We start from the raw sequence: 25,246 nt of genomic DNA, 5'->3' as shown, positions 1-25,246 counted from the left end.
ATTTGCGCTCGCGATCCAAGTTTTCAGTAAAAATCCGGCTCAGAATTACGAGCCATTCGGGAATCACATAAACTCGTTAAAAGCTAAACGAAACGAGATACCGCGGCGTGCTGCTACGTGTTTCGCGCGCGCCCTTCAAGCTGATCGACGCGCGCACTCATCGTAAGCCTGGGCGTGAGCAAGGGCGGGTGAGCAGGGAAGTCCGAGAACTGTTTTATGAGGACAAGATCCCAGAGGAGGAATAGAAAAGTTAAGTGTTCGCAAACTTTCCTCCGCGCCCTATCTTCCGTTTCCCTCGCGTCGTTTTCATCCACGCTTTCATACTCGCCGCGGATGATCTGTTCCGTCGCCATAAAGCTGTGACAATGACGATTTCGAGCAAAGGAAAAGCGCCCTTTCGCCGTTGCTAACCGAGGATTCCAAGACAAACAGGAGAGATTCTGCGGGAGCGAAATTACACAAGACGACGGTGTGTTCTTCGATTTCCAATACATAGCTTGCCCTTGTGATCTTTACTGCTATCGATATCTTACCGGAGGAAGGAGGAAAGATCATTTCGATAGGGTGTGCTAGATTATAACCAGTCTACTTTACGAGACAGCAATTCCCGTTTCGCATCATAAAGTTGTTTTCCTTGATTGTGCCGCGAATTCCAAAGTCGCGATATAATTCCGAAAGAGCAATCGACAAAAGAGTCATCAATGTTAACGCACACACATTCGGTCGATCATTTAGTAGATTTATTTTAACAATGCAACAATAACAAAATTGCAAATGTCATCTCTATTATTTAAAAATATAAATTGATTCAATAAATGAGCTAATTTTTACAGCGTCAATATTTCAGCGAATCTAATCACAAGTATATACTTTTTTTGTGGTTAAAGCCTCCTTATGTTACGTTATCATCATGTTTCGGTAATGTCGATTAATATTGCGGGAGTAAAACACTTTATACGTAATTCTATTACCATCCAAACGTTCAAGCCCACCCAACCTAGTCTGGCTCAACCGCAGCTGATATTCTGCTCCCTTATACGACGTCACGTTCTGTTGACCACTATCCCCGAAGAGTATGCTACGTGCGCATTTAAGCGACCAACAGCTGTATTGCACCGAGTACCTACCTACTTCTCTCTACGTATCGTCAACTTTTACCAGCATCCGCTTTCGCTTTGGTCTCTCGAGATTTTCGCCAAATAAAAACGCACAGATTTTAAATCGTATTCCGGGAACTTTAGCTTCGATTCAGGCGCGATCTTCCGAGGCTCACGTATCTTAAGTAAATACAGGGACTTTCGTATAGTGATAAAGAGCATGCGAGTTTAAGCGAGTTTCTAAACCGAAGTATTATGCAATTTTTAAGACAAAAGAACATCTTGACTAAAAGCATTTAATAAATTGTGGCAAATCGTATTAGCGTACAAAGGATATAATAAATTAATTTTATTATTAATAATTTCAAATTTTATAAGAATTCAATGTAAATATTTTTCTTTTGTAACTACTCTAATTCATTATAACTTGTTAATTTATACTTTATAATTTCGGCTGAAGCCAATCGAGCATTATATATTGAAAATATAGATAAATAAGAATATTTCTTTTTTCATAAAGATCAATAGATCTCTACTCTTTTAATGATACTACGATCATTATAAAAAAGTAATATAAAAGATGTAAAGTATAAAGTTAATTATTGAAAATATAGTTGATGTTTAATGTTATATAATTAATAAAATCTAAATATACTATATATTTTTAAAAATGTAATGTGTGTAAATAAAATTAATAATATACACAATATCTCCTCTCTCTCACATACAGTATATTATATATTTATCCTGTAATCTCTTAGATAATTTGCGAAGAAATAAAAGAAGAATATGATATATATTTTTGCGGCGTTATATGACGGCAAATAATACTAAGAGCTATTACGAAACTTTAATAACGAATGAAAATGCTTTACATTCTCATCGTTTAATTAATTCTTTCCGGCCGCAATGTGACGGTGAAAAAGTATTTAATTACTCTACACGTGGTGTGTAACTTTTATGTAATCGTTAGCCGTATGGCTTCACGCAGTAACATTAAAATATTATACGATGGTTATTATTCAGTCGTATCCATTAAAAAATATTATCATAATCACGATGTAATGCTAGCCGTAACGGTTTTTATCTGAGAGAACGAATTAATGTAACAAATTAAAAATTTCTTTCTCCGTTTCCACAGTTCTGCCGAAATTTCGTGGCTAAAACGTGGCTTGCTTTTGTGACTAAAATAAAGATAAATTCATATCTTCTGCATTAGCGTTATTTTTTTCAAACTTTTGTTTGGAAACAGCTAAATTCAAGTGCGGAAATGCATATAGATTATTATCTTATTCGATCCTTGATGTTTAAAATCCATCGCGGAAAAACAAATTTTTCTTTCATTATTTAATATAACAAAGCATCGTTAACATATGAACACAGCTTTTCGAATTATAGCTAATTTAGCTAGATTACGATTTATACACTAATTCCAACATGCGTGAAGAGATTATTTATATGTGCAATAGTTTGCTTTGTTCATTTCCTTGTAATTTTCCCTAATCAATCTAGATATACTCGTCAAATATGCTCTCTTCATTTGACTTGTCTGTTTCATAATGCAGTATCTTATTTGACTCGCCGAATCACGTGCGCACTATAACCTTGTGCGCAACGTAAATGCACGAATTATACCATTTGAGCGTAGCTCCAGTTTATTTGTTTTAGCGAAACGTAACTACATTAAACAGATTAAAGGAATGCATTAACTCCGCGCAACGTTCTGCCATATTCATCAGCGGGTCGTCAAAAGTTTAAGCCGATAATTAATGTGTTGCCACCCCGTAACACGGTTAATGCAATGCCAGCTCTGTTATAATTAAATTTAGAACCAGATAGCGCGCACAAGGTAGTTAGCCGCAACCTACCTACAATGCGACCGAACACAATGCGACGCACCGCACAATGTTATGTTCGTCAGATACCAATCGCGGCAACAATATATCTCGTGCATTACCGACGTCACGTGAATCACAATACAATTTGTAACTCGTGGACGTGTGTGACTCATCTAATCGAATCTCAGATCATTTCTATCGTTTAGCTCGCGTCCGCAAACAACAAAATTGTTCCTCAGGAAAGCGGAGACTCGCGATATACGGAACATATACATATAGTGGAAAACGCAAACTGTCAAATGACAGTCTACTTCGGTAAAGATTTTATCAGACTCACCGGTGATCTTGATGTGGTAGGGTAACTGGGCTCGCCACGTGTCCTGCATTTTCCGATCGGGCGCGACGCATCGATATTCTCCAGCTTCCTGATATACCACTCGGCTAAGGGCGAGAGGTCCGGGTCCACCGACCGGATCCATTCCCGGTCCGTGGCCCCAACAACCGCCGTCACACTCGAGGGTCACCGCGCCGCCGATCTGCACCTCCATCCTTCGGGAATCGGTCGCCTCGCCGTTTAGCGCCTCCGCTTCCGTCTCCATATCTGGATCATCTAAATGCCATTAATTTAAATCTCTCGACGTGCGATAAATTCAAAAGTCGTACTACTTAAATGTATAGGTACTGCGTGCCTCGTCGTTCTCTCGTATATAGATTAAATAAATAAAGTTAAATAATCTACAAATGCGGACATAGCGCTCGTCTGGTATTTTTAAATTTGTCTTCTAGTGTGAGGATTATATTTCTGCATTTTGCAAAACACATGGTGAAGTATATAATTTTATAATAAAAAAATCATAATGTTTTTCAAGAGATTCTGATTTGTATATACATATTTAGAAAAACAGCATATTATTTATATATTTTTTATCGTCAAGTATATATTTTTCAAAATTTTGCAATTTCATAAAAACATAAATTTTTCTCGAATATTGGAAGAAAAAAATTTCTATTTAAAATGTTGCGTATTGAATAATTTTTGCAAGCCATAAAAAAAATACTAAAATAACTTAAAGATTTTCTTCATATATTCACTTTTTGTAATTATTCCGAATTGTTAATTCGGTATCGTTCGTCCACCATCATCGATATCAAAGAATTACTCTGATATCAGACATCAGCGGCACGTACGAGGGATAAAGTTGAAACAGAATCTCCACCCTCACGTGCCGGACTCGACAAAATCTTTTCCACCGCGACATTACGTTGCGACGTACTGTCCGTTCCAACTTCTACCTCTCTCCTCATCCCCCCGCCATCCTTTTCCGATTCCACCTATGGAATTATACGGCTACGATAGTTTGCTCTCCAGCTAGCGCTATGTCCACAGTTACAGAGAGGCAAAGGGCGAGAGGAAGGACGAGGAAAGGGTAGATGAGGGTGTGTGTATGTGTGTATGTGTGTGTGTGTGTGTGCGAGGATTGCTCGTGTCTCTGTTCGAGAATTAGAACCGGACTGCTACGGTGGAATTCGGCTGAGAAAGAGAAAGAAGCGAGGAACGGGAGAGAGAGTAGCAGTCCTTTGAGTTAGCAAGCTGATCCTCTGGCTCATCCTATAGCAAAACAAAGGGATCAAAGTGGTGCGGATGCGTAGGAGGCTTTTACTTCCTCTCTTACGCTCGCTCGACTCCCGACTATACCTCGTTTGTCTTGTAGTTTGTTCGGAATTTTACAGCAAACATCTCTACTGCGGCGCTTTAACAAACATGGGAAAGAGAAAAGAATAAAGGAAAAGCGGTAATCAAATCGGTAATTTGACATTTTTCGTCCGCCGATCATTACTTCCTTTTTTTTCGACACAGTTCTTTCGTTACCTCCAAATTTGATATATCCGTTCCTTCTTCCGCAGCACCGGCTTGTGATCGTTCTAAATCTTAATGTGATTCGCGTGCGCTAACGCGATTAAGAATCTCATACACTCGTCCGTCTGTGATCGCGTTATCTCTAATTACTTTGATATGCCTTTCGTGTTTCTGCTAATTAAATTATGCGCATCTAAGATGCTTTGTTGAATCCACGTTTGAACATTATAGGATACTTCGTTCAAAATTATGAAGTAACTCTCTGATAGAAATATACGATAATTTAATTTAATATAAGATAATTTCTTCCAAGATTACGAATTTATATATATATTTTTAAATGTATATATTTAATTATATTCAAACATTAAAGTATATCAAATATATATGTATATATTTAATATATTGAGAATATTTGCGTTGTATATCTTGGTGAAGACCTGAGAAAAATCTATTCGCGTGCCGATAATGTTGATTCTCCGGTCCTGCTAAGGTGTCCCTTTAAACTACGTCCTATCTGTAGACTGTCTACAAGCCGGCGAAATTAGCGCGTCGGTTTAAACCCGCCGTGACGTTATCCAGCGGATAAGTAATCCAGGAGGAGATTCGAACAGGACGTAGTAGCAGTGTAATCGATAATTTCCACGAAGGAGGATGGTTGGTTTATAGGTGCTCTCGAGCCATCTAAATTGCGTAGAGATTAGGTGCTCGGAAGCCCGTATCCAGCATCGTCGGTCGAAGGAGCAGACAAGAGCGAGCGAGGTAGAGATAGAGAGGATGGATAGAGGGTTAGATAGAGGACAAGTGAACGGGAGAAGAGGGACGAGAGGACCACCGCACCGGTTTGAAATGCAGGGAGCGCATCGCCCTCTGGTTATAATGGCAAGATGGAAGGAATGGGGCTAGATAGGAAATTTGCAAATTTTCACGACGGGGCACGGATAATTTCCGGTTGGCTCGGCGGTTTCCGCTCTTGACAAATGAGTGTGGTATCCGGTTATTGGCTGCAGCGACGACCCCCTTCGCATTCCGAATCAAGGAGAATGTCTCTTCGAGCGCTATCAAATGCGCAGGAGGTAGACAATACATCAAACGAAAAGTGTAACTTCCATGTAATTATCTTTCATCGTCTGCTAATATTGTCGTTTTATGTTTTTACCGCTTTATGCTATTATAATTTACTAATACTTTAGTCTAATATATAATTAATATTATTATAATTTACGAGCTACGTAATTTGATAAAATACTTATTTCGCGAGAAAGAAATCTACAGCATAATAATCTGACAAAAAATAAAATATAGACAAACTTCTGTAAAAAAAATAAACTTATTTCTAATAATTTTTTGCGAAGAAGTTCTGTTGTCAAATGTAGAGCTTATTAAGTGCAATAATATTTTATATTTATTTTTAAAATATTTTATATCTCTTGTTGCATTACCTATTTATTTCTTATATTAACTGTGATAAAATCTATGTATTAACAAGAAAAGAATCTTGACTAGGTTACGAAATTTTTTAAAAATCTTTTCGCACGAGATACGCCTTTACTTCGTTTTGTTTTTTCTTTTTATCATACAAAATGCATTTAATAGCTTTAGATGTGTTCCCGCTCGTACGCGCGAGAAATCCTATCTACGTTATTGAAAGCGACAAAGTGGCGTGACAACGATTTACTCACAGCGAACATTGAGAAAATATCCGATGCTGGTGAAAATGCCGAGCATATGCCGCGTGTAGCACTTGTACCAGCCGCTCTCGGCCCGAGTGATTTTTGTGAAGTTCAACCATCCGTCATCGCTCTGCTCTACGGGGGGCGGTCCATTGTCTGAAACACAAGCGGAAAGCTGGTGGATATACGAATTAACGCGCTGGAAACAGCACGCACGGTCCCGCGGATTTACGTTAACGTCGTCGCGCAGTTAGCGTCAGCCGAGCGAATCGGCTCCTTTCTGTGACGATTTCGCGACATTTTTCATAGAACTACTGCGCACACAGTTCGACAATTAACTGCTTAAAATTGATTATTATCCGGGAAAGAAAGGAGAGATAGACACAAATTTTTAAGTTTTTATTATTTCACTCTAATACGCCTATTTGCATGATGAGATTGAGTTTGCATACAAACCTATTTCTTTCTTGGGTAAATGTGTAATAATATTGATAAATATGTATAATATATGTATATATGTATTATTCATAAACATCATGCGTTTTTTTGTAGAGTATATAAATATGTGGTGCCTTATTGATGGTCTCAATTATCATCTTATATGCAGTAATAATTAGAGATTACAAGAAATTATTTCTAAATGAAATTATATCGCGAAAATTTTAACGAAAATTTAAATTTTTCTTTCTTGAATTATTCTTGAATTATGACGTTTCTGGTACGACGTCACTTATTCCATTGAATAATTTAATTATAATGCCAATTATATAACTTATCATTTTCGCAGAGACTAAAGCCTTTTTGGAGAAATTAAAATTGCATCGAAGAATTGTCTGCCCGTTCTCAATGATGAAGCCAAAAAAGAGACAGAAAATTGGCAAGTCACTCGTTTGAATTATTCGCAAGATAATTAAGATAATTAAGATAATTACGCAATATGTCAGTTTGGAACGTGACACGTGACGGGATTAAAAATTTATTACTGGCCGAACGCCATGTGTCCGTTGAGGTTCGAGATGAAAATGATCGAACTGAAAAGGAGGAACAACGAGGGTGGAAAGAAACGCCTGAGAGGACACTCGTTCGACTTATTCATAAGTACGGAAGTGGTTCCGAGAGAGGGCCCGGTATCGATTACGATGGAAATTTCGCTGCCCTTTCTTTCGCCGCTAAACTTTCATCCAGCCGTAGCCCATTCTTTCCCCACTATTTCGGTACCGTGCCATCATCCACCACCGCCCATCCCTCGCCCTCGCTCTCGTTGCAACAAAGCCCAGGATTCGATGCAGCTGTCGGATTCGCTAGTTGAAAGTACACTCTCGCGAATGTGGAACTACCTTGGCCCGGGGAGCAAAGAGGAAGAGTGTAGTCGGAAGACACGCTTGTGAAAGGTTACAGGAGGAGAGGAGAGCGCGGATGCGGGGGAAAGATATCCGGGAAAGAACTGCAGGCGAAAGAGAGGATGGCACGTATCGCGGCCAGGATACAGAGTTTTGTGGTGAAACTTTTATATGGGCCGGCCATAATCACGAGAGAGGCTGACGGTGGGTTATTTTACTATAAAGGGGCCGCTCGCGTTTATACGCACGCTGCCAAAACGTGCTCGATTGTGTTAACGGCGATCTGTATAGCGGTATCTTCCTGCCAAGATGTGCCATTTCGCATGAAATAAGTTCGAGCTGTGATTTCGTCCAAAACGCGCGACATTTCCTGTAAAATCCGGTCGCGATTCGGCCAATTTGGCTAAAAACAAACGAAGCCAACTCGAAGTGGATCGAGATAAACGTAGTACGAAGATTCGTTATAAATCTGCGTTTTGTTTCGTGTATTATCATACTTTTATCGATTTATTAATGTCTCGGATCATTTTTCTGGGAAAAGGGAAATATGCTGCGTAAACAAAAATGCATAAAGTGGCGAGTGTAGAGTAGCATTCTCAAAGTCTTCTGCATATATCATAGAAATCTTGATACCCACGCATCGCACGCCACCTTCGAATGAACATGATTGTATAAAGATCGACTTCCCCTCAAGCGATTTCACACAGCTGACGCACTCGTTTCTTCTCGCAGAAAGTATTTCTGCGTGCAACGTGCGATCGGTATGATAGATCGTCCGACAGAATCATGATAAATTATTTTCGCGTTTTTACTTTGATCCTTGTTTGAAAGTTACGTGCGTCTGACGCAAGACGCCCGGAATAAACATCGCTTATTGAATAATCATCGAATTAGTCGCGCTCGGGATGAGCTCCGACTCTTGTTGTTAGTTCTAGCTTAATTATTTAAACTTATTCATTTGTGTCTCAAAGCGTGTCTCTCGCGGCTTTTCTGAAGCGATATTGTAAATTTGCGTGCGATTATTCGTTGCGATGCGGAGAATCGGGAGAGAGTCCGAATTTGCCCTCCTATACTCTGTACAAAGGACGCTTTGAAGAAGATGCGAACGTGCTTTCTGGAGGCATGCAGCATTGGGACGTTTAATAAGAGCAAGCGTACCAAAAAGAAATTGGGAATGGTGAGTTTCGGCGGGAGGGAAAGATTGGCGAAGGCATCGCCCGGAGCACGGTACGTGCTCCAAAGGATATTAAAGTATTTTAATTGCAGCGGATCTCGCGGAACGCTGGAAGGATTTATTCGAAATCACTCGATTGAGTCTATGAATAGGGATTAAGCTTGGCCCGGCGGTGCGCGCCGTCGCGCCGAGCGAATTCCAGACGTCAGGAGAGTGGAAGGCAGAAATAATTGAATATTTAATAGGATAACTCACATATAGCCGCGCTTCCCATCGCAGTCGCGCCGCGTCATCCGTCACAACGACGGGACGTCGATTTTTCTGTCACGTCCTGTGTGCCGGTGTGGCTCCTGATTAATTATACAGTCTGCCCGCGCGTAATACGAAGACAGGGACGACTTTAATAAATCTAGTTATTTCGTAGCCGGTGCGCAAAAAAAATTATTCCACCAATCCGGTGGTACATCCCCGTGTAAAAGGCTCCGATTTCCCGTCGCGGCGGAAATATTGATATAGGCCGAAAGTATAGTCTTTCTAGAATAATGTAAATGGAGCAATATGCATCAAACGAGAGATTTATTAGGGATACTCGCCCGCTGAATATTATAGTCGTAGAAACGGTTATTACTGTCTGTATCAAAATTTAATTAATTTAACAACGAGCGGTTAGGATTATTCTCCAAGAGATTAAATTGCAGAGATTATTAAATTAAACAAATAATTGATATCACAAACACAATGTGAGAACTAACGCGTATTTCATTATCAATACATACATTAAAAATACTTTTATATATTTTGAAGACTGTGTCTACAAACAATTATATAGCGATATATTATGCGAGTTCAAAAGTTTTCATTTTATTATTACTTTTTCATTATTACTAGGCATAAGATTTCCACGCATGATTTAAAAAAATACCACAGAAAGTTGCATCGTGCGAATAAGGTTCTACTCTTGTCGAATTTACAGAAAACTTATATTTCTCATGTATAAAGTTATATAAAAAAATGTTAGAAACTTCTGCGCACACTGAGTGCCTAATTTTTCCATCGCGATATAAGAAATGAGAGAATATGTGATGCAAAAAGTCGCAGTATGTCAGACATATAGCCAAATCGTTACTTTAGAGCAGTATTTGGCAATAATTCTTGTGGAAATCGCAGTGCCTTCTGACGTTTGGTAATAACAGGTCGTCCATCATAGTTCTTATCACTCGTACGCGGCTGATCGCAGCGCAAAGTGACGGCTGCAGCTGTTCTCAGCATTTTGTAACTCAATAACGAGATAAACGAAACTACACAAAGTCCAATTTTCCGAATTTTCAGATGCTAGATTAATAACGCAATTGCTTTTATCAATGTTCCGAAACAAAATTGATACGTTATTTTTTAATTTATTTCGCAATGTAAATGTGTCATTTGTGCGCGACAAAATTGTTAATGTTTCATACTTTATCGTATTTTCTTAATCATGTAGTGTAAAATTATATTAACGAAAAATTTCCATGACACACATATGCAGAGTAATTAATATTTTGAAATATCAATGAAAATTAAATACGTAATCGTGTGTACGTTATTGAATTTTATATTTGTCTTCAAATAATCATATAAATTAAACAATTATATAACACGTTACTCATATAATTATTTTATTTATATGACTTGTTTAAAGACAAACATAAAATAACACAATAACATATATTCGTCTATAAATCTTTATGTTTTTCCAGAGTAATCATTTTTATACGTCTTTCGACTACTCGAATCAAATCAAATAGTGTAGAAATGCACTTTATTTCTCTCGTACGGCGCGTCAAGGGAAGTATAGTTTTGCTTCAAGTTTTAACGGACAATAAATAACTCAAGGCACAGAGAGACGGAAAGACGATCGTGATTCACTCGAGATGTGAATGGAATGCCGTGAGCAAGACTATCGAAACTCGAAATTGTTATTCGCGATTGTGATTTACGCCAGTGAGCCCGATACTTCATCATAACAGCAAACGAGCTGCGTCGTCAACGACGAATTTCTCGTTCTAATGCCTGTTTTTTTTTTTTTCCGTGTTTTTCTGATTAATTCGAGAGAAATTGTAATTTTGTTTTCATAGTATAAAGTTGATCGAAAGAGCAGTCTTGCGTAAATACGTGGATCAGACTAAATAAAAACGATTAAAAAGATGTTTCTTAACGAGCAGAATACGGACGTGGAAGGGTGGATTAAAAAAGTTAGTTGAAAAGCGATTTAATCGGCCACGTTAAACTCGAGATACTTTTTCGAAAAAACGTTCGGCGCGCAACACTAATCTTATAAAAACCATTAGTAAAGTTGATTCTTTCCATTGATAACCGGTGCAAAGTCTGTTGAATGGAAAGAGGATAGTATTAATAATATTTAAATTTAAGAGAAACAGCTATTTAAAATTTCAATTTAATTTCAATTATTTCTGTATAAAATGCCGGTTAATATTATAAGCACCGCGATAAAAATCTTTTATATATGATATAATGTAAATATTAAATATGACTATCGTACTTTATGTTTTAGATTAATAATTTATTTCTTCTTAGTTTTTCTCTTTTCTTAGTTATATTAAGAACTATTTAATCGAACTAAGAACAAATAGATTTAATATTAAAATTATATTAAAAATTATTGTTTCTTACAATTAGTTCTATTAAAAACTATTTAGCGCAAGATAATTGGTTGAAAAAATTACAAGTTAAAAAAGTAGCTTTTATTTGAATCGGATTGACTAAAGAGATTGGCGGAGAGAATATCCTCAAATCACATGAGACATTCCGAAAAATTATCCCTTTTTTATTGTAAAATCAATGCAGTTTCGTGAGTTTGCGAGATAAACACAGAACGGCGCGCTCTTAAATAGGATTCGACGTTATCGATTCATTTATAGCAAAGGAGAAATCGCGCGATTCCGATTTTCACTCGGGCAAGTGCATGGCAAAATCGTGGTCGATTGGCGCGATACACGCACACAAGACGCGTATCGGCGGGGAGATGCACCTAGGTGAAAAGTTGGTCGGCGCAGCCAGGACGTTTAACGAATGTAATGGGTTCGCCCCGTTTAAACGCTACGCTCTAATCAAGAAAGTGGTCTCCCCGACGCGAACTCGGGGAACTCGGCGCGGAAATCCCTCTCGTTTTCTCCGTTACGGCCGAGCCCGTCCTCGCCATCCTCTCCCTGTCCCGGCTCAAGCCGCGCTGATTGACGATGAATAAAGGAAATTATGCTGCGGTGAGCTTTTATTCGCCGCACCGGCTAAAAAGCAACGTCGTTACCAATCCACGAACGACGGTATATACCGCCGTAAATCCTGCTCCAGAATCGCAATCGGGCAAGAGAGATCCTTAATTCCGAAAAAGGTTTAGAAATCGCGGCGGTGGATGGAGATATACGACTCGGCAACATAGAAACGGATTCAATTTGGCTTAATAAAAATATAGTAGTCAGGCTAACCAGGGGCTCGCGCAATATAACGTCTAGGGTAATACGCGACGCTTTATGTGATTTAATTATGCTAATGACCGGCGATAACGAAATGTGGAATAATTTAATGGATAAACAGATTTTTGCTAGTACATATCGAGAGTCGTATCTTTTCAACCAACGTCGGGGGAGGGTGTAACGCAACCGAAATTTAATACCATGACTACAACGGCGCGTTGCGAAATTTATAGTCCTGGATTTCATGAGTTTCCATATTTCCGCCGTATACATATACGATAACAAAACGTTTTCAACGGAGCGTGCGTCGCTAACCTGGTCGTCTTTAAAAAATATATTAGGTATATATAAAATATATTATATATACATGTGCTCTCTCTTCTTCTCTAATTTAGTTGATTTTTAAATTTTTTATAGCAATACAATTTTTTCTATATTTTTATAATTAAAAAAATATTTCTAAACTTTTGTAACAAGTATGTTTGAATACATACTAAGAAATATCACATTTCGGTGTTGCATCGCTGTTGGAAAAATGATACTTTCGCGTGCAAAGGATGTATGTTTTCTAACGAAAGGTACATTTATTAAAATAAACGTTAATCCACCTTCCTTTGACGTACGTAAAGTCTCGCGATATCCATTATATAAAATTGTATTCTACGTATTGATGCACCTACGAAACAATGAAATGTGGGTTAATGTCGCATTGTCTTTAGCATACACAAGGTCGAAAGCGGAAATCTGGCTGCAACCAGGGTGTTTTAACAAAATTGCGATATTTTCCTGCTGTATTGTTTGCAAATATTCGTACATGATACTCTTCCTCTCGAATTTCAAATTTCTTTTCAAATTTGGACATGGTTTTTCTCTTGCTAAAAGTTGTATTTTTCTCCTTTTTGATTTTTTAAATATTATTGATATCTTTATAATAAATATCTAATCTAAAGTATTAAAGTTTTTTTTGTAAAATTAAAAAAAGATTGTTTAAAATCATTTTTTACAATAAATATCTCTAAACTTAATATTTCCGAAAATTCTTTGTTTTTAATCGCACTTCTAGTAATCGCTATTTCGTATTTAACAACGAACGAATTGGCTTTATGAACTATATATATTATAAGAAGTCACGTTTAAAAAAATATATAAAATTAATGAGAATAAACTTTTATACTGTCTTATTGCCTCGTTATTTGCTGAAAATATTAAACAACAGATTGTCTTATGAAAATCGTTAACTTGGTAAAATAGGGTGTCCAACCAACATCATGATCGATATATGTATAACATAAGGGAGATATAATTATTTATTTCAAGCATTTTTAACGTCTGCAGTTCAACTTTATATCATTAATTTACATTAAACTTTGAGTACAATATATATAATGTATATTATCAGAAATTTTTCCTTCAAAAAAAAAAAAAAAAAAAAAAGGAAGATAATTTTGTTCTTTTACGCTTTATACATTGTTAACTTTCAGATAATGTCGATCATATTTTTCCTTTTCCCCGCAAAAATTTCATCTTTTTTGCGCAATCATAACTTTTTATGAGATACAGATTTATATCGCTTATTTCAGCCAATGAACACATTTACCATGAAGATAAGGCAGATTAAGCTTGGAACGTGAAATAACGGTGAGATTAAAAGCCGTGAATCGTTCACAGGGAGGGGTTGCTCAAGGGAGACGAATTATAGACAGTTTTAAATATTTATTAGGCCGTAGAAGCGGCGAGCTCTCCCACGACAAAGAACAGCTAAATGGTAATGAATCTATATGCGTACTCCCTCTCATTCATCTTTTTTGCAAATTTTAATACGATTTAATTATAATGCGATTCTCGACGTACTGTGTTATAAATCATAATGATCTCAGAATCGCTTTACATTTTAAATAAGGCGTCACCGCGTCACAATCGGTACAATCAATATACTATTGTTCACTATTTATTTATTTATTCATATATTATTGTTCACTATTTTTATTTATTTATTCGTATAGATATAAAACTATATAGATCTCATTACTGTTAGTTATTAATCAACGATTATACAATTTCCTTCTCATTTCAATTCTCGTCCCGTGTGGAGTATCGCGATGAAGCTACACGTATCTAATCTACATAATCGCTCCTATTGTCTTATCTCTTTCTCCGTAACGGGTGTCGGCCAATAGAGCAGATTAGACGAAGGGCAACATGCTGCTCCTATGATATCACGCTCCGCGTAACAGCTTCCTCGACATTGCTTGCATACACGGAGCCATAACGCGAATCCCCTTTAATGCCGACACGAAATTTACAACGTGGAAATAGGCGCGGCCGGATACCGGATAGTAGCGCATTGAAACAAGGATAATATCGAGCGCGTACGTACACTTGTCCATCAGAGATTGTCTATCGAATCAAAGTGTGCCGACGAGAATTACCGGGATGAAAGGAAGGGGTGCGAGACTATGTGCCAACTGTCCATTGTCCCGATTCCTACCAGGACGTTTCTATGTGATAGACACTTATCGCACCCGTTGCGGTACGTATAATAATGTGATTATGGGCTGTACCATCTTACCTTACCGTCTGATTCTCGACTAAATCCTCGAGATCTCTGGGAAAGAGAGAGGGAGAGTCAAAGACGTTGAGACGACAAGGTTGACGGGAATCGCGTGAATGCCGAATTTCGGGTTCCGTCGTTTCCCTCCGCCCTCTCCTTCCTTCACAGCTAAAGAGATGAGATCATTGTGTTGTGAACGGCGACATGTGCGTTTGACTCGTCAAAGTACATATCGTTGGCAATGGTTTAATTACGCGAAAATTACAACCGTTCACAGAGATGACACGTGAGTTCGCGACATTGTAATGTATTCCGTATGAAAACAAAGGAGAAGGGTTTGCGACTTCGCAGAACGTTGCTTGCAAGATTTAATAAAAGAGCATTTCGTCTCTATATTAAATAAGTTATAATAATCACTGGCGGATCCGGGGGGGGGGTTAACCCCCCCCCTGCAAATTAAAAGAAACAGTTTTGCTGAATTTGTTTAAAAAATATAAATAAAGAAAAACAAACATTAAAGAGCTATTGACGTCAGGATCCGCTAGTGTATATATATAAGTATAAGATACACTGTAAATTATACTCATTACGCATTCAAGGAGTTGTAGATTAAGTCAGACATAGGACGAAATGATGAGATAATTTCATTGCACGAAAATAATTAGGTGAAATTCTTTATATCTATATAATATACCAGGTGTCCCATTTTAAAGGACCCACTCAAATATCTCATTGTCAGAAACACTGCGTTAAATCGAAAAATGTTTTCTACAAAAGTTGTAGGGTTGCGAGGGGGACATAACATAGTAATATTCATTTGACCTTGGGCAGCATCTCCAAGGTCAAGTGAAGATGAGAATTTGAAGGTGAGAAGGTGAATTTTGAAGAAAATAAAAAAATGCTTCAGATAAAAGTTGTTCAAATTAATTAGTAGAAAAAGATGTTATAATAAAAAATATGAGTTTCCATTTAAAAAATTTATTCTCACCTTCACTTGACCTTGGAGACGCCGCCCAAGGTCATATGAATATTACTACGTTATGTCCCCCTCGAAACCCTACAACTTTTGTAGGAAACATTTTTTGATTTAACGCAGTGTTTCTGAGATATTTGAGTGGGTCCTTTAAAATGGGACACCCGGTATATAATATATATTATATCTATATAATATATATTATATAGATACAAAGAATTTCGCCTAATTATTTTCGTGCAACGAAATTATCATCATTTTATTCTATGTCTGACTTAATCTATACTTAACTTCTTGAATGCGTAATGAGTATAATTTACAGTGTATCTTATACATACATATTGTATATATTATATATATATATATATATATATATATATATATAAAGAATTTCGCCTAATTATTTTCGTGCATGAAATTATCTCATCATTTCATCCTTTGTCTGACTTAATCTAGACTTAACTCCTTGAATGCGTAATGAGTATAATTTACAGTGTATCTTATATATACATATAGTATATATTATATATATACAAAGAATTTTGCCTAATTATTTTCGTGCATGAAATTATCTCATCATTTCATCCTATGTCTGACTTAATCTAGACTTGACTCCTTGAATGCGTAATGAGTATAATTTCCAGTGTATCTTATACTTATATATATATATATATATATAATATATATAATATATAAAAAATATATATATAAAATATATATATATATAAAAGTATAAGATACACTGGAAATTATACTCATTACGCATTCAAGGAGTTAAGTCTAGATTAAGTCAGACATACGACGAAATAATGAGATAATTTCGTTGCACGAAAATAATTAGGCAAAACTCTTGATATCTATATAATATATACAATATGTATGTATAAGATACATTGTAAATTATACTCATTACGCATTCAAGGAGTTAAGTCTAGATTAAGTCAGACATACGACGAAATAATGAGATAATTTCGTTGCACGAAAATAATTAGTCAAAACTCTTGATATCTATATAATATATACAATATGTATGTATAAGATACATTGTAAATTATACTCATTACGCATTCAAGGAGTTAAGTATAGATTAAGTCAGACATACGACGAAATGATGAGATAATTTCGTTGCATGAAAATAATTAGGCGAGAAATTCTTTATATCTATATATAATATATATATATATACACTGGCGGATCCTGGGGGGGGGGTTAACCCCCCCCCCTGCAAATTAAAAGAAACAGTTATGCTGAATTTGTTTAAAAAATATAAATAAAAAAAAACAAATATTAAAGAACTATCGATGTCGTTGATCCTGGAATAAAAGCTAATCATGAAACCAAAAATATTAAATAAAATAATTTTGCAAAACCCCCCCATTATCGACGTCAGGATCCGCTAGTGATAATAATATATTATATATTAATTATTATAGAATAAATTATATAGTAAACTATGTAATAATTATATAAATATAATTAGTAATTCACCTATAATTTATCAGTTTTCATTTTTGTAATTATTTATACAATTAATCCTTCGGTTTCAATATTCGGTTCAATACTCTGCAATTTTATAGTTAATTTATATATTTATTCTATGTGAGAAAGAACCATATTTCTCGTAAATAGAAATCATACAAATTTTATGGAGAAATTATATTATAATTTCATTACATCATCGTGCATCGTACAAACCGCATTTTTACGATTCAATCAACAATGTTTTGTCGAAAACATCGATATGCACAAGAGAAAGCGATAATTTAATTATAACCCTGTTACGCGCTCATCAATACATCGATGTGTGCGGTTTGCAGGTTAGTTACATCTCCTTTAGAGTTATTACGAAGCCGAGATGGCTCATGTGCATCAGATTCTACCCCGTCCAAGTGCCTGTTTACAGTGATTAAATTATGCTCACGTTGCCGTTACACGTGCCCGCGCTAACGTGTCTACCTACAACGTGACGCGTTTCCTAGCTGTAGGGAACGGGGGAGTTGCACGAAATAATGCACGTGTACTTCGCAACTTGCTGTTTGCAATAGCACAGTCTGCAAATGTATACAGGATACACGCACACCAAAAATATACCTTTTCCAAATCGTAAATATTGAAAGCAACACACTGTGAATACGAAGAATATTAATTATATAAATGTTGAGATAGTAAAATTTATTGAGTTATAAAGTAATTTACGAAAAGTCCAATTAACTTTTAAGATCACGAATTGACATTTTTTATTCTTTAAATAATTCCAAATCTTCTTTATTAAAAAAAAAGTATATACGCATATATATAAACTTTGACACAATATTTTTTAAATTACGAAAATATTTTCTGTTAAAATATTTTCTGTAAAAATGGATGGAATACTATTTTAAAGTTAAAATAAACAAAAATTTTTAGTTAAAATATAAACGAAATTTTTTTCCGTTAAAATAAAAAGAATAATTACATTCGCAATGCGTGATGCGACATTCATGGGCAAACATAGGTTCGTAACAGTCAATATTTTTCTATCTGGTTAATTTATACAATTTGCAAAATTCCTAACTCGATAGAATCAATATATAGTCGACGCTTGCGCATGTTAAATTTTAGTCCACTGACAATCCCTGTAATTATCAAACAGTGCATGTCGCTTAATGATTTCCACTATTCCGCATTCACTATTCTTTTCATCAAATCTCAATGTTACATGCATAGTACAATATATTTCGAAAGTCGCACATTTCCCAATTGTATATAAAACGTTTGCTGATTTAAAATTGACAATCAGTTGATGTATGTACATATGTGTGTGAATATTTGATTGGATTTTACTTACTTTTACGATACAACAAATTTTAATTCCCGATTTAAAAAAAGTGTCAAAATTTATATATATATACTATACATATATATATACTATACATATATATTAATATATCAAATGTATAAAAGTGTAATTTATTTCTGATGGAGATACTGTTATTAGCTCGCAATTTTATTAAAAAATCACTTATATCTTATTACTAATTTTTTAACAGTTGGATTTGGATGTTTGTAATTAGCATAACTTAAATTTTATAAAAATAAATCAATTTAATTTTTAAAATAAAGCCTGAGATTGAATAAAAAATAGAATTTATCTATATCTGGAACACTTACAAGTGCGTTTGACATTAAAAGATTCTTGAAAAGCTATTGAAATGCTTTCATATTTTATTAAAAGGAAAAACTCATTTCATACACACATATTAGTTGATAGTTTTCTTAAGTAAAATGTATTTGCAAACGACGTTAAATTGGTATGTTGAAATTCACATCGCGAGTAAAGGGCAGCTATTTGCGCTGGTAAGAGCGGCTATTTGCGGGGCTATTTGCAGCGGCAGTAACTCGTTAAAAATCTCATTACTTGGACGTATTTAAATCGCCAAAAATTACTGACCGTGGAAAATACGGATTACATTACTGCCGAGAAGAGTTAATCGCCACGCCATTCAAATGGAAGACTCTTTAAATGAAAGATAAAGTGTAACATGATACATGTAATATGATTATCAGCTTTGAGCTCACAGAAACTTCGTACACGAGAAAATAAGTGGCGCTAGTGATGAAAATTAAGATATATATCAACGAGAAAGTATGTAATATAATTCAATATTTTACTTTCTCCTCAAAATATTCTCGTCTCAAAACATACGGATAAATTATGAATATTTTATGAATATTAATTCGATTCTCTCTCTCTTCCTCCGAGCACGTGTTGCTCGAAATGAATAAAATGCAATTAATCTCCTTGCAAATAAAGCAGCATGAATAATAAATTTCATTGCATCGTCGGTTGAAGGACAGGTGGTTTCTCGAGTATAATAAATATGAATATAAAGAGCCTAGCAAGAACTTGACTAAAAACGCAAATATCAAAAGAAATATATTCCTTCCTCTCATTCTACGTAAAGTATGACAGATTCAAAAATTGGTTAACTTAAAAAAAAGAATTTATATCTCTCAATATATAGATTGTTTCGCGAAGAGTGACCAAAAATAAGAGTTCCTCTTAATTAATTTTTATTCTTTTTTGCAACTTACCGCGCTGCCAAATTGGAGTGCTGGCTGGATTGCTGTCTACCTCGCATTTCAGACTGACAGACATCCCCTCGACGATCGGAATTCCAAAACCAGGTAAACGCGTTATCGCAAACGATGGAGTATCTGAAACAGGTATTAAGCAATTAGTGTCAATGCCATAACGTCAATGAAATCTGACATGTCTCTGTGGTCTCACAGAAACATAGAAAAAAGAACATAGATTACTTGGACACTGTTACATAGCAGGTCGGATTAAAATAACGTTTAATGTAATTCTATCGCGTCCTTGCAGCACCCAATTTTTGACAAAAAAATTCAAACCCTTTGGGAACAAATATGACATTGCAATAAATTATATATTTCTATTTTTAATTATTCCAATAGTAACTTTGCAAGCTCTGTAATTTGCAATTTTCGAATAAGATTTCGACGCGGTAATCTTAAATGTTTTGGGCAACATAGTCTGTTTTCTACGCATACGAAGTCATTCTTTGTACGAAAAAGATTCTCCGCACGGATATATCAGTTATTATAGATTGAATTTCTCCGCACGAAAATATCCAATTTTAAAATAAAAATAGACATGAAAAGATAGAAAGTACTGAAAATAAATTCAATAGTAAAAAATCTTTAAATTGTAGCTCTGACTTAATTTTTTAATGCATTCAATTATTGCTTGAAGTGGTTAAAATTACTTAAACAATTATATATAAAATAAAATGAAAAATATTAGGTGTTTGCAAAAGTTCGTATGATTTGACAATTTTTATTTATTAATAACAAATAAAATAACATATAATATTTTAATCAAAACATTGGCCGTTTCTATTGACAACTTTTTGTCACTTTTCGGGAAATAATTTAATTCCACGTCAATAAAATGACTCATCTTTTGAAGCAATCCATTGCTCGATCCATTTTTGCACTTTTTTAGCATTTTGAAATCGTGTATTGGATAGTAGACCGTGTTGCATCGATTTAAATAGATAAAAATTAGTTGGGGCGATGTCTGGAGAGTACGCTGGTAGAACTTCCCAATCCAATTCGAATAACGTCTCTTTAGTTGCAACAGCAACATGCGGTCTGGTTTTATCATGAAGTAGGATAATTCCATTTTCAATCGCGTTAAATATGAAGTTATATTCGGAATTATGATTTATCAGCCATCAATTCTGATTAAATATAGTCAACATTTAAAAACAAGAAAGCAACTTAAAAGAAAATAATTATTAAGTGACTGCAATCTAATCTAACGCGCCATTTATTTGTAACCTTACGAACTTTTGCAAACTCCTAATAAATAAAACAAGTTATTTTTTATAATGCCAAGAGATAAATTAAATGTATTACACATATAATATTTATATTTCAATTTAGATTTAAATTATCTATATAGAGATTTGTAATTTAACTCTGCTGACAAGGTGTAAATATAAAAGTTTTAGTGCAATGCGATGTATCGAGCAAATTACTATGCTTTTTGTTTTCGGTATAGAAACAGAAAATATTCTACATGCATATACATTCAATTTATAAAAATATGTTTTAAATATACCCATTATTCTTTCAATATGGAATTATATAATATATCCAGATTAGCAGTGTGTCAAAATTTATTCAACATTTCAGCAAATATGTAAAATTACTTTTTTTACTATAAATATCTGCATGAATCTTTTGTCTATATATAACTTTGTAAAATGCTTATTTTCACCATGAAAATTCATTGTGACCTGCTTTCGCATAGAGTTCACTTCTCGAATATAAACCAGCTTTTCGCACACAGAGCAACATTATGCGCAGCGATATAACTTCACATCATCAAATACATATAGCGCAAGGAAGAGAAAGCAAGAATATGAAAATGAAAAAGCGAGAGAAAAATTGAGCAAGAGAGTAAAATGCCATCGGAACGTTCGTTATTATAATGAAGAAGCAAATCGCGAGAGGAAATATAATTGAACGCATCACAAGTATCTCTAGAAATCAAATATAATTATCGAAAGTGACGCGTTTCTCCCGTTATATCCGACGATCATTTCTCTTTCCTCTCTCTCTCTCCTGCTCTCTCCTCTACTTCCTTCCCGCATCATTAACGATCACCATGGAACCTGGTAACGAGATTCAGGCATATCCCATCGATATGTACATATAGGGCGACGGTCGAACGCGTTCGACAGGGGGCGAAAAATGACCGAGAAGGATAGAGCGAGGGAAAGGCGGGATTAAAATGGTCGTCGAGCAAACGAGGTATAGATACGACGAGATCGCAGCGAGTAATTAACGAACGGGACAGTCAAGATTTTACGGGGGTCGTACTCGTTAAAAAGCCCCAATACCACTGTTGTCGACAACGCCGCGGCGCATCCATGGATGAATTGGACGGAAGTACTCCGCGCGTTCCGATGGCATCCGAGAGGACGCGGTTCGATGCCGGTACCGGCGCCGCTCGAGTGATTTGCCGTTACTGTTATATCGCTCTTTAGCTCGTTAATATCACGCCGCTGTTAACGGGATGACCGCCGAGGTCGCGGAATAAATTGGAGCCCGCGTCAAATTGCGCGAAAGAAGGTAGAGACGAGCATTGAAAAACGTGACAGGAAGAATGAGGGTGGGTAGGATCGTATAGCACGCAGAGAATATCGAAAGTGGGACCTGGAGGGAAAAAAGTAGCGCGCGAGGGTGGTGTAAGACGAAAAAAAAAAAAAAAAGAAAAAATGAAAAAAGAAAAAATCCAACGAGAGGGGGGAGGAGGGAAAGGACGTGTGGAAGAGAGAAAGAGAGGGCGGCATGACTACCAGGATAGCTCGAAGTTATTCACTCGGCTATAATAGCGCGGTGCTGGGACAATGCAAGCTTAATGAAAGCTTCTCTCCCCGGCGACCTCACCTCCTCGTCTCACCCCCTTATTCCCTCGCTCGTCGCTGGGGCTATCGTAGCCCCGACACCACCGACATCACCGACACCGAGAGCCGCCGCCAGGCATGCCGCGCTTCTAGTCCCCGGGTGCAGCAGCATAAACACTAAACAAAGGGAACAATGAGACACAGAAGTGTCCCACAGACCCCGATCGCTTGATGAGAACTTTAAAGCACGCCCGCAAACTACCGGTTCATCTTTTATTTCAGGAACGAACGCGATGCAACTGTAACCGCGCCGCCTAAAACCTCTTTATCAGGACGTTGTGGTATCTTTTTTTTAGAAATCTATTGTTATCTAAAGCTTTTATCAGAATTAATTTTCTCTTTCTCCAGGAAGAAACACATTTTCTATTGTAAAACTTATATTTAACATGGAAAGCAGGTTACATCATAATCCTGTAGCCATCTCTCTTATTTAATAGCTAGAGGAAGATATTTTTATTTTAATTTTTTTAAAATTATAACTTTATATCTATATAAATCTTATAATTTTAAAACATAATAATTAAAACTTAATATAATTTTAAAACTTCTACTGGATTTGTGTGTGTGCCGCTCTTTATATCTTCTTTCATTTGTAACAGCGACGCTAGCTGTTTAAATTTGACAGTAATAAGTAATGGATTGCGCGACTGCGTATCGTACAGATCGATTTGTGCGGACCTTAAGGCGAGATCCCATCTTTCGCCTAGAGAATGAATCTCTCCGAAAGAAATTTCTTCCGCCGTTTCAACCGGAACGCTCGTAAAGTTTATACGGACCGTTAAGCAAAGCTGTATACGATCTGCGGAAGAGAATTTTGTGAACGCATGTAGAAAAGGTAAAACGTGTGAATATATAGGGACATTATTAAATGACTGAAATTTATAATATATGTACAATCTATATTATTTATACACGTCTTATGGAAAATATAATTTCGAACATAATTGCATATTCGTGAGAAATAATTGCATGGATAGATAGAAATGATATTAAAATATTCGACGAAATTTTTTTTCTTTTCGCACGAGTCGAAATTTCTTTCTCTTCCTCAGCAAATTATTTTTGAATTAAATAGTAATATAAATTAATAATAATAAATCATATATATTTTTCCGGTTATTTTTTTCTTTTTTGCTAATTTGACTGGACTATATGCAATTATCCGGATGACGAAAACGAGGACGACAATTTAGATTCAAATCTCACATTTCGTCACTATCAGCCGCATTGCTAAACTTACGGTCGCCGCATAACAGTCGAACGAATAGCGGAAATAACCGCGGTTTACGATGGCAGCCGTTAAAGTTTAAGTCCGGCTTTATTGGGTCAATGGGCGATGCGCGCCGTATGCGAAAATTAGACCGTCGTAACGTGTCGACCACATAAAGGGTTAGCATCGACTATCACAGCCAAAGAAAGATAGACATTGAATAACGCCACACGCACGGTTTTCCCATTCGGCCGTGGCACGTACACATTGGGCGACTTTATTAAACACAGCCCGCAGGGAGAGATAGACGCTCGACAAACAAGCCGGAAGAACGTGAGGGATGAAAAACATCGTCGGTGATCTTTGTGAAATACTAATATGAGAATATAAAATATATAGAAAATAAAGTAGAGTATAATATAAATAGAAATAAATATAATATAAAATATAATAAAATCAGAGATGTTCAATTTTTGACAGTTTTAATCGTCACTGTAAAATAGATGAAAAAATTCATCATGTATTAAATTAGAAATCTAAATACACACATATTTAACACTTTTATAAAAAATTCAGATCTTTTACATAAACGATATTTAGTAAAAGCAAGTTCGAAGTAGCATAATTTCTCCGCTTTGGTTATCTCTTGCCAAAGAAAATGCAAGAGATAGTAAGCGAAACTCGAGCATCCTGATCTTGTAACTCTAATGACTTTGTTTCAGTGCCGAATCGTAATCCGCAGGTTCATGCAGCTTTCTGCTCACTCTTAAGCTGGCAGCTATTCTCTAAGGAATTATATCGCGCGAACTCTACTAGTCCCTGCGTTACCTGCCTAAGTATTCTCGTGTTTCTACATAATTACCAACTACCTAACCATGGTGCCGTCGCGTCGTTATTAAGCTATTAATCTAGCCGATGCACGTATGCGACACTGCATGCCAGATTACGTTTAGATAGTCAGGAAGGAAAACGTTGTCTTAATCTGAAAATCTCGAGCGAGCCGTTTAACAGCGTTTACGATTGAAAATTAACTAGCGTGGGTGTAAAATTCAAAATGGACGATAATGCTAACGACCGCTACA

General features: G+C 36.0%; 2 protein-coding genes across 11 annotated transcripts in view; one reads left to right on the top strand and one right to left on the bottom strand.

Moving 5' to 3' along the window:
• Tei (irregular chiasm C-roughest protein teiresias) overlaps positions 1 to 25,246 on the bottom strand; it is a 328,890-nt gene that overhangs the window by 59,484 nt on the left and 244,160 nt on the right. For 9 of the 10 annotated variants that reach the window (XM_083050429.1, XM_083050437.1, XM_083050432.1 and 6 more), the window contains 3 exons: positions 20,049 to 20,171; positions 6,476 to 6,622; positions 3,273 to 3,545 (listed from right to left, as the gene is read on the bottom strand). In XM_083050429.1, coding sequence (XP_082906555.1) covers positions 3,273 to 3,545; positions 6,476 to 6,622; positions 20,049 to 20,171 — 543 coding nt within the window. The remainder of the gene's footprint in view (positions 1 to 3,272; positions 3,546 to 6,475; positions 6,623 to 20,048; positions 20,172 to 25,246) is intronic. The other variant, XM_083050438.1, reaches the window with a different exon arrangement.
• The window catches only part of LOC145942934 (uncharacterized), a 206,574-nt gene that overhangs the window by 155,675 nt on the left and 25,653 nt on the right, over positions 1 to 25,246 (top strand). The gene's annotated exons all lie outside the window — the stretch shown is intronic.

Source organism: Prenolepis imparis, unplaced genomic scaffold, assembly GCF_030444845.1.
Source record: "Prenolepis imparis isolate NDT839.2.m4 unplaced genomic scaffold, iyPreImpa1.0 SCAF_11, whole genome shotgun sequence".
Classification (NCBI taxonomy): domain Eukaryota; kingdom Metazoa; phylum Arthropoda; class Insecta; order Hymenoptera; family Formicidae; genus Prenolepis; species Prenolepis imparis.
Note: the sequence above shows the minus strand (reverse complement) of the source record. Positions and strands in the feature narration are given on the sequence as shown.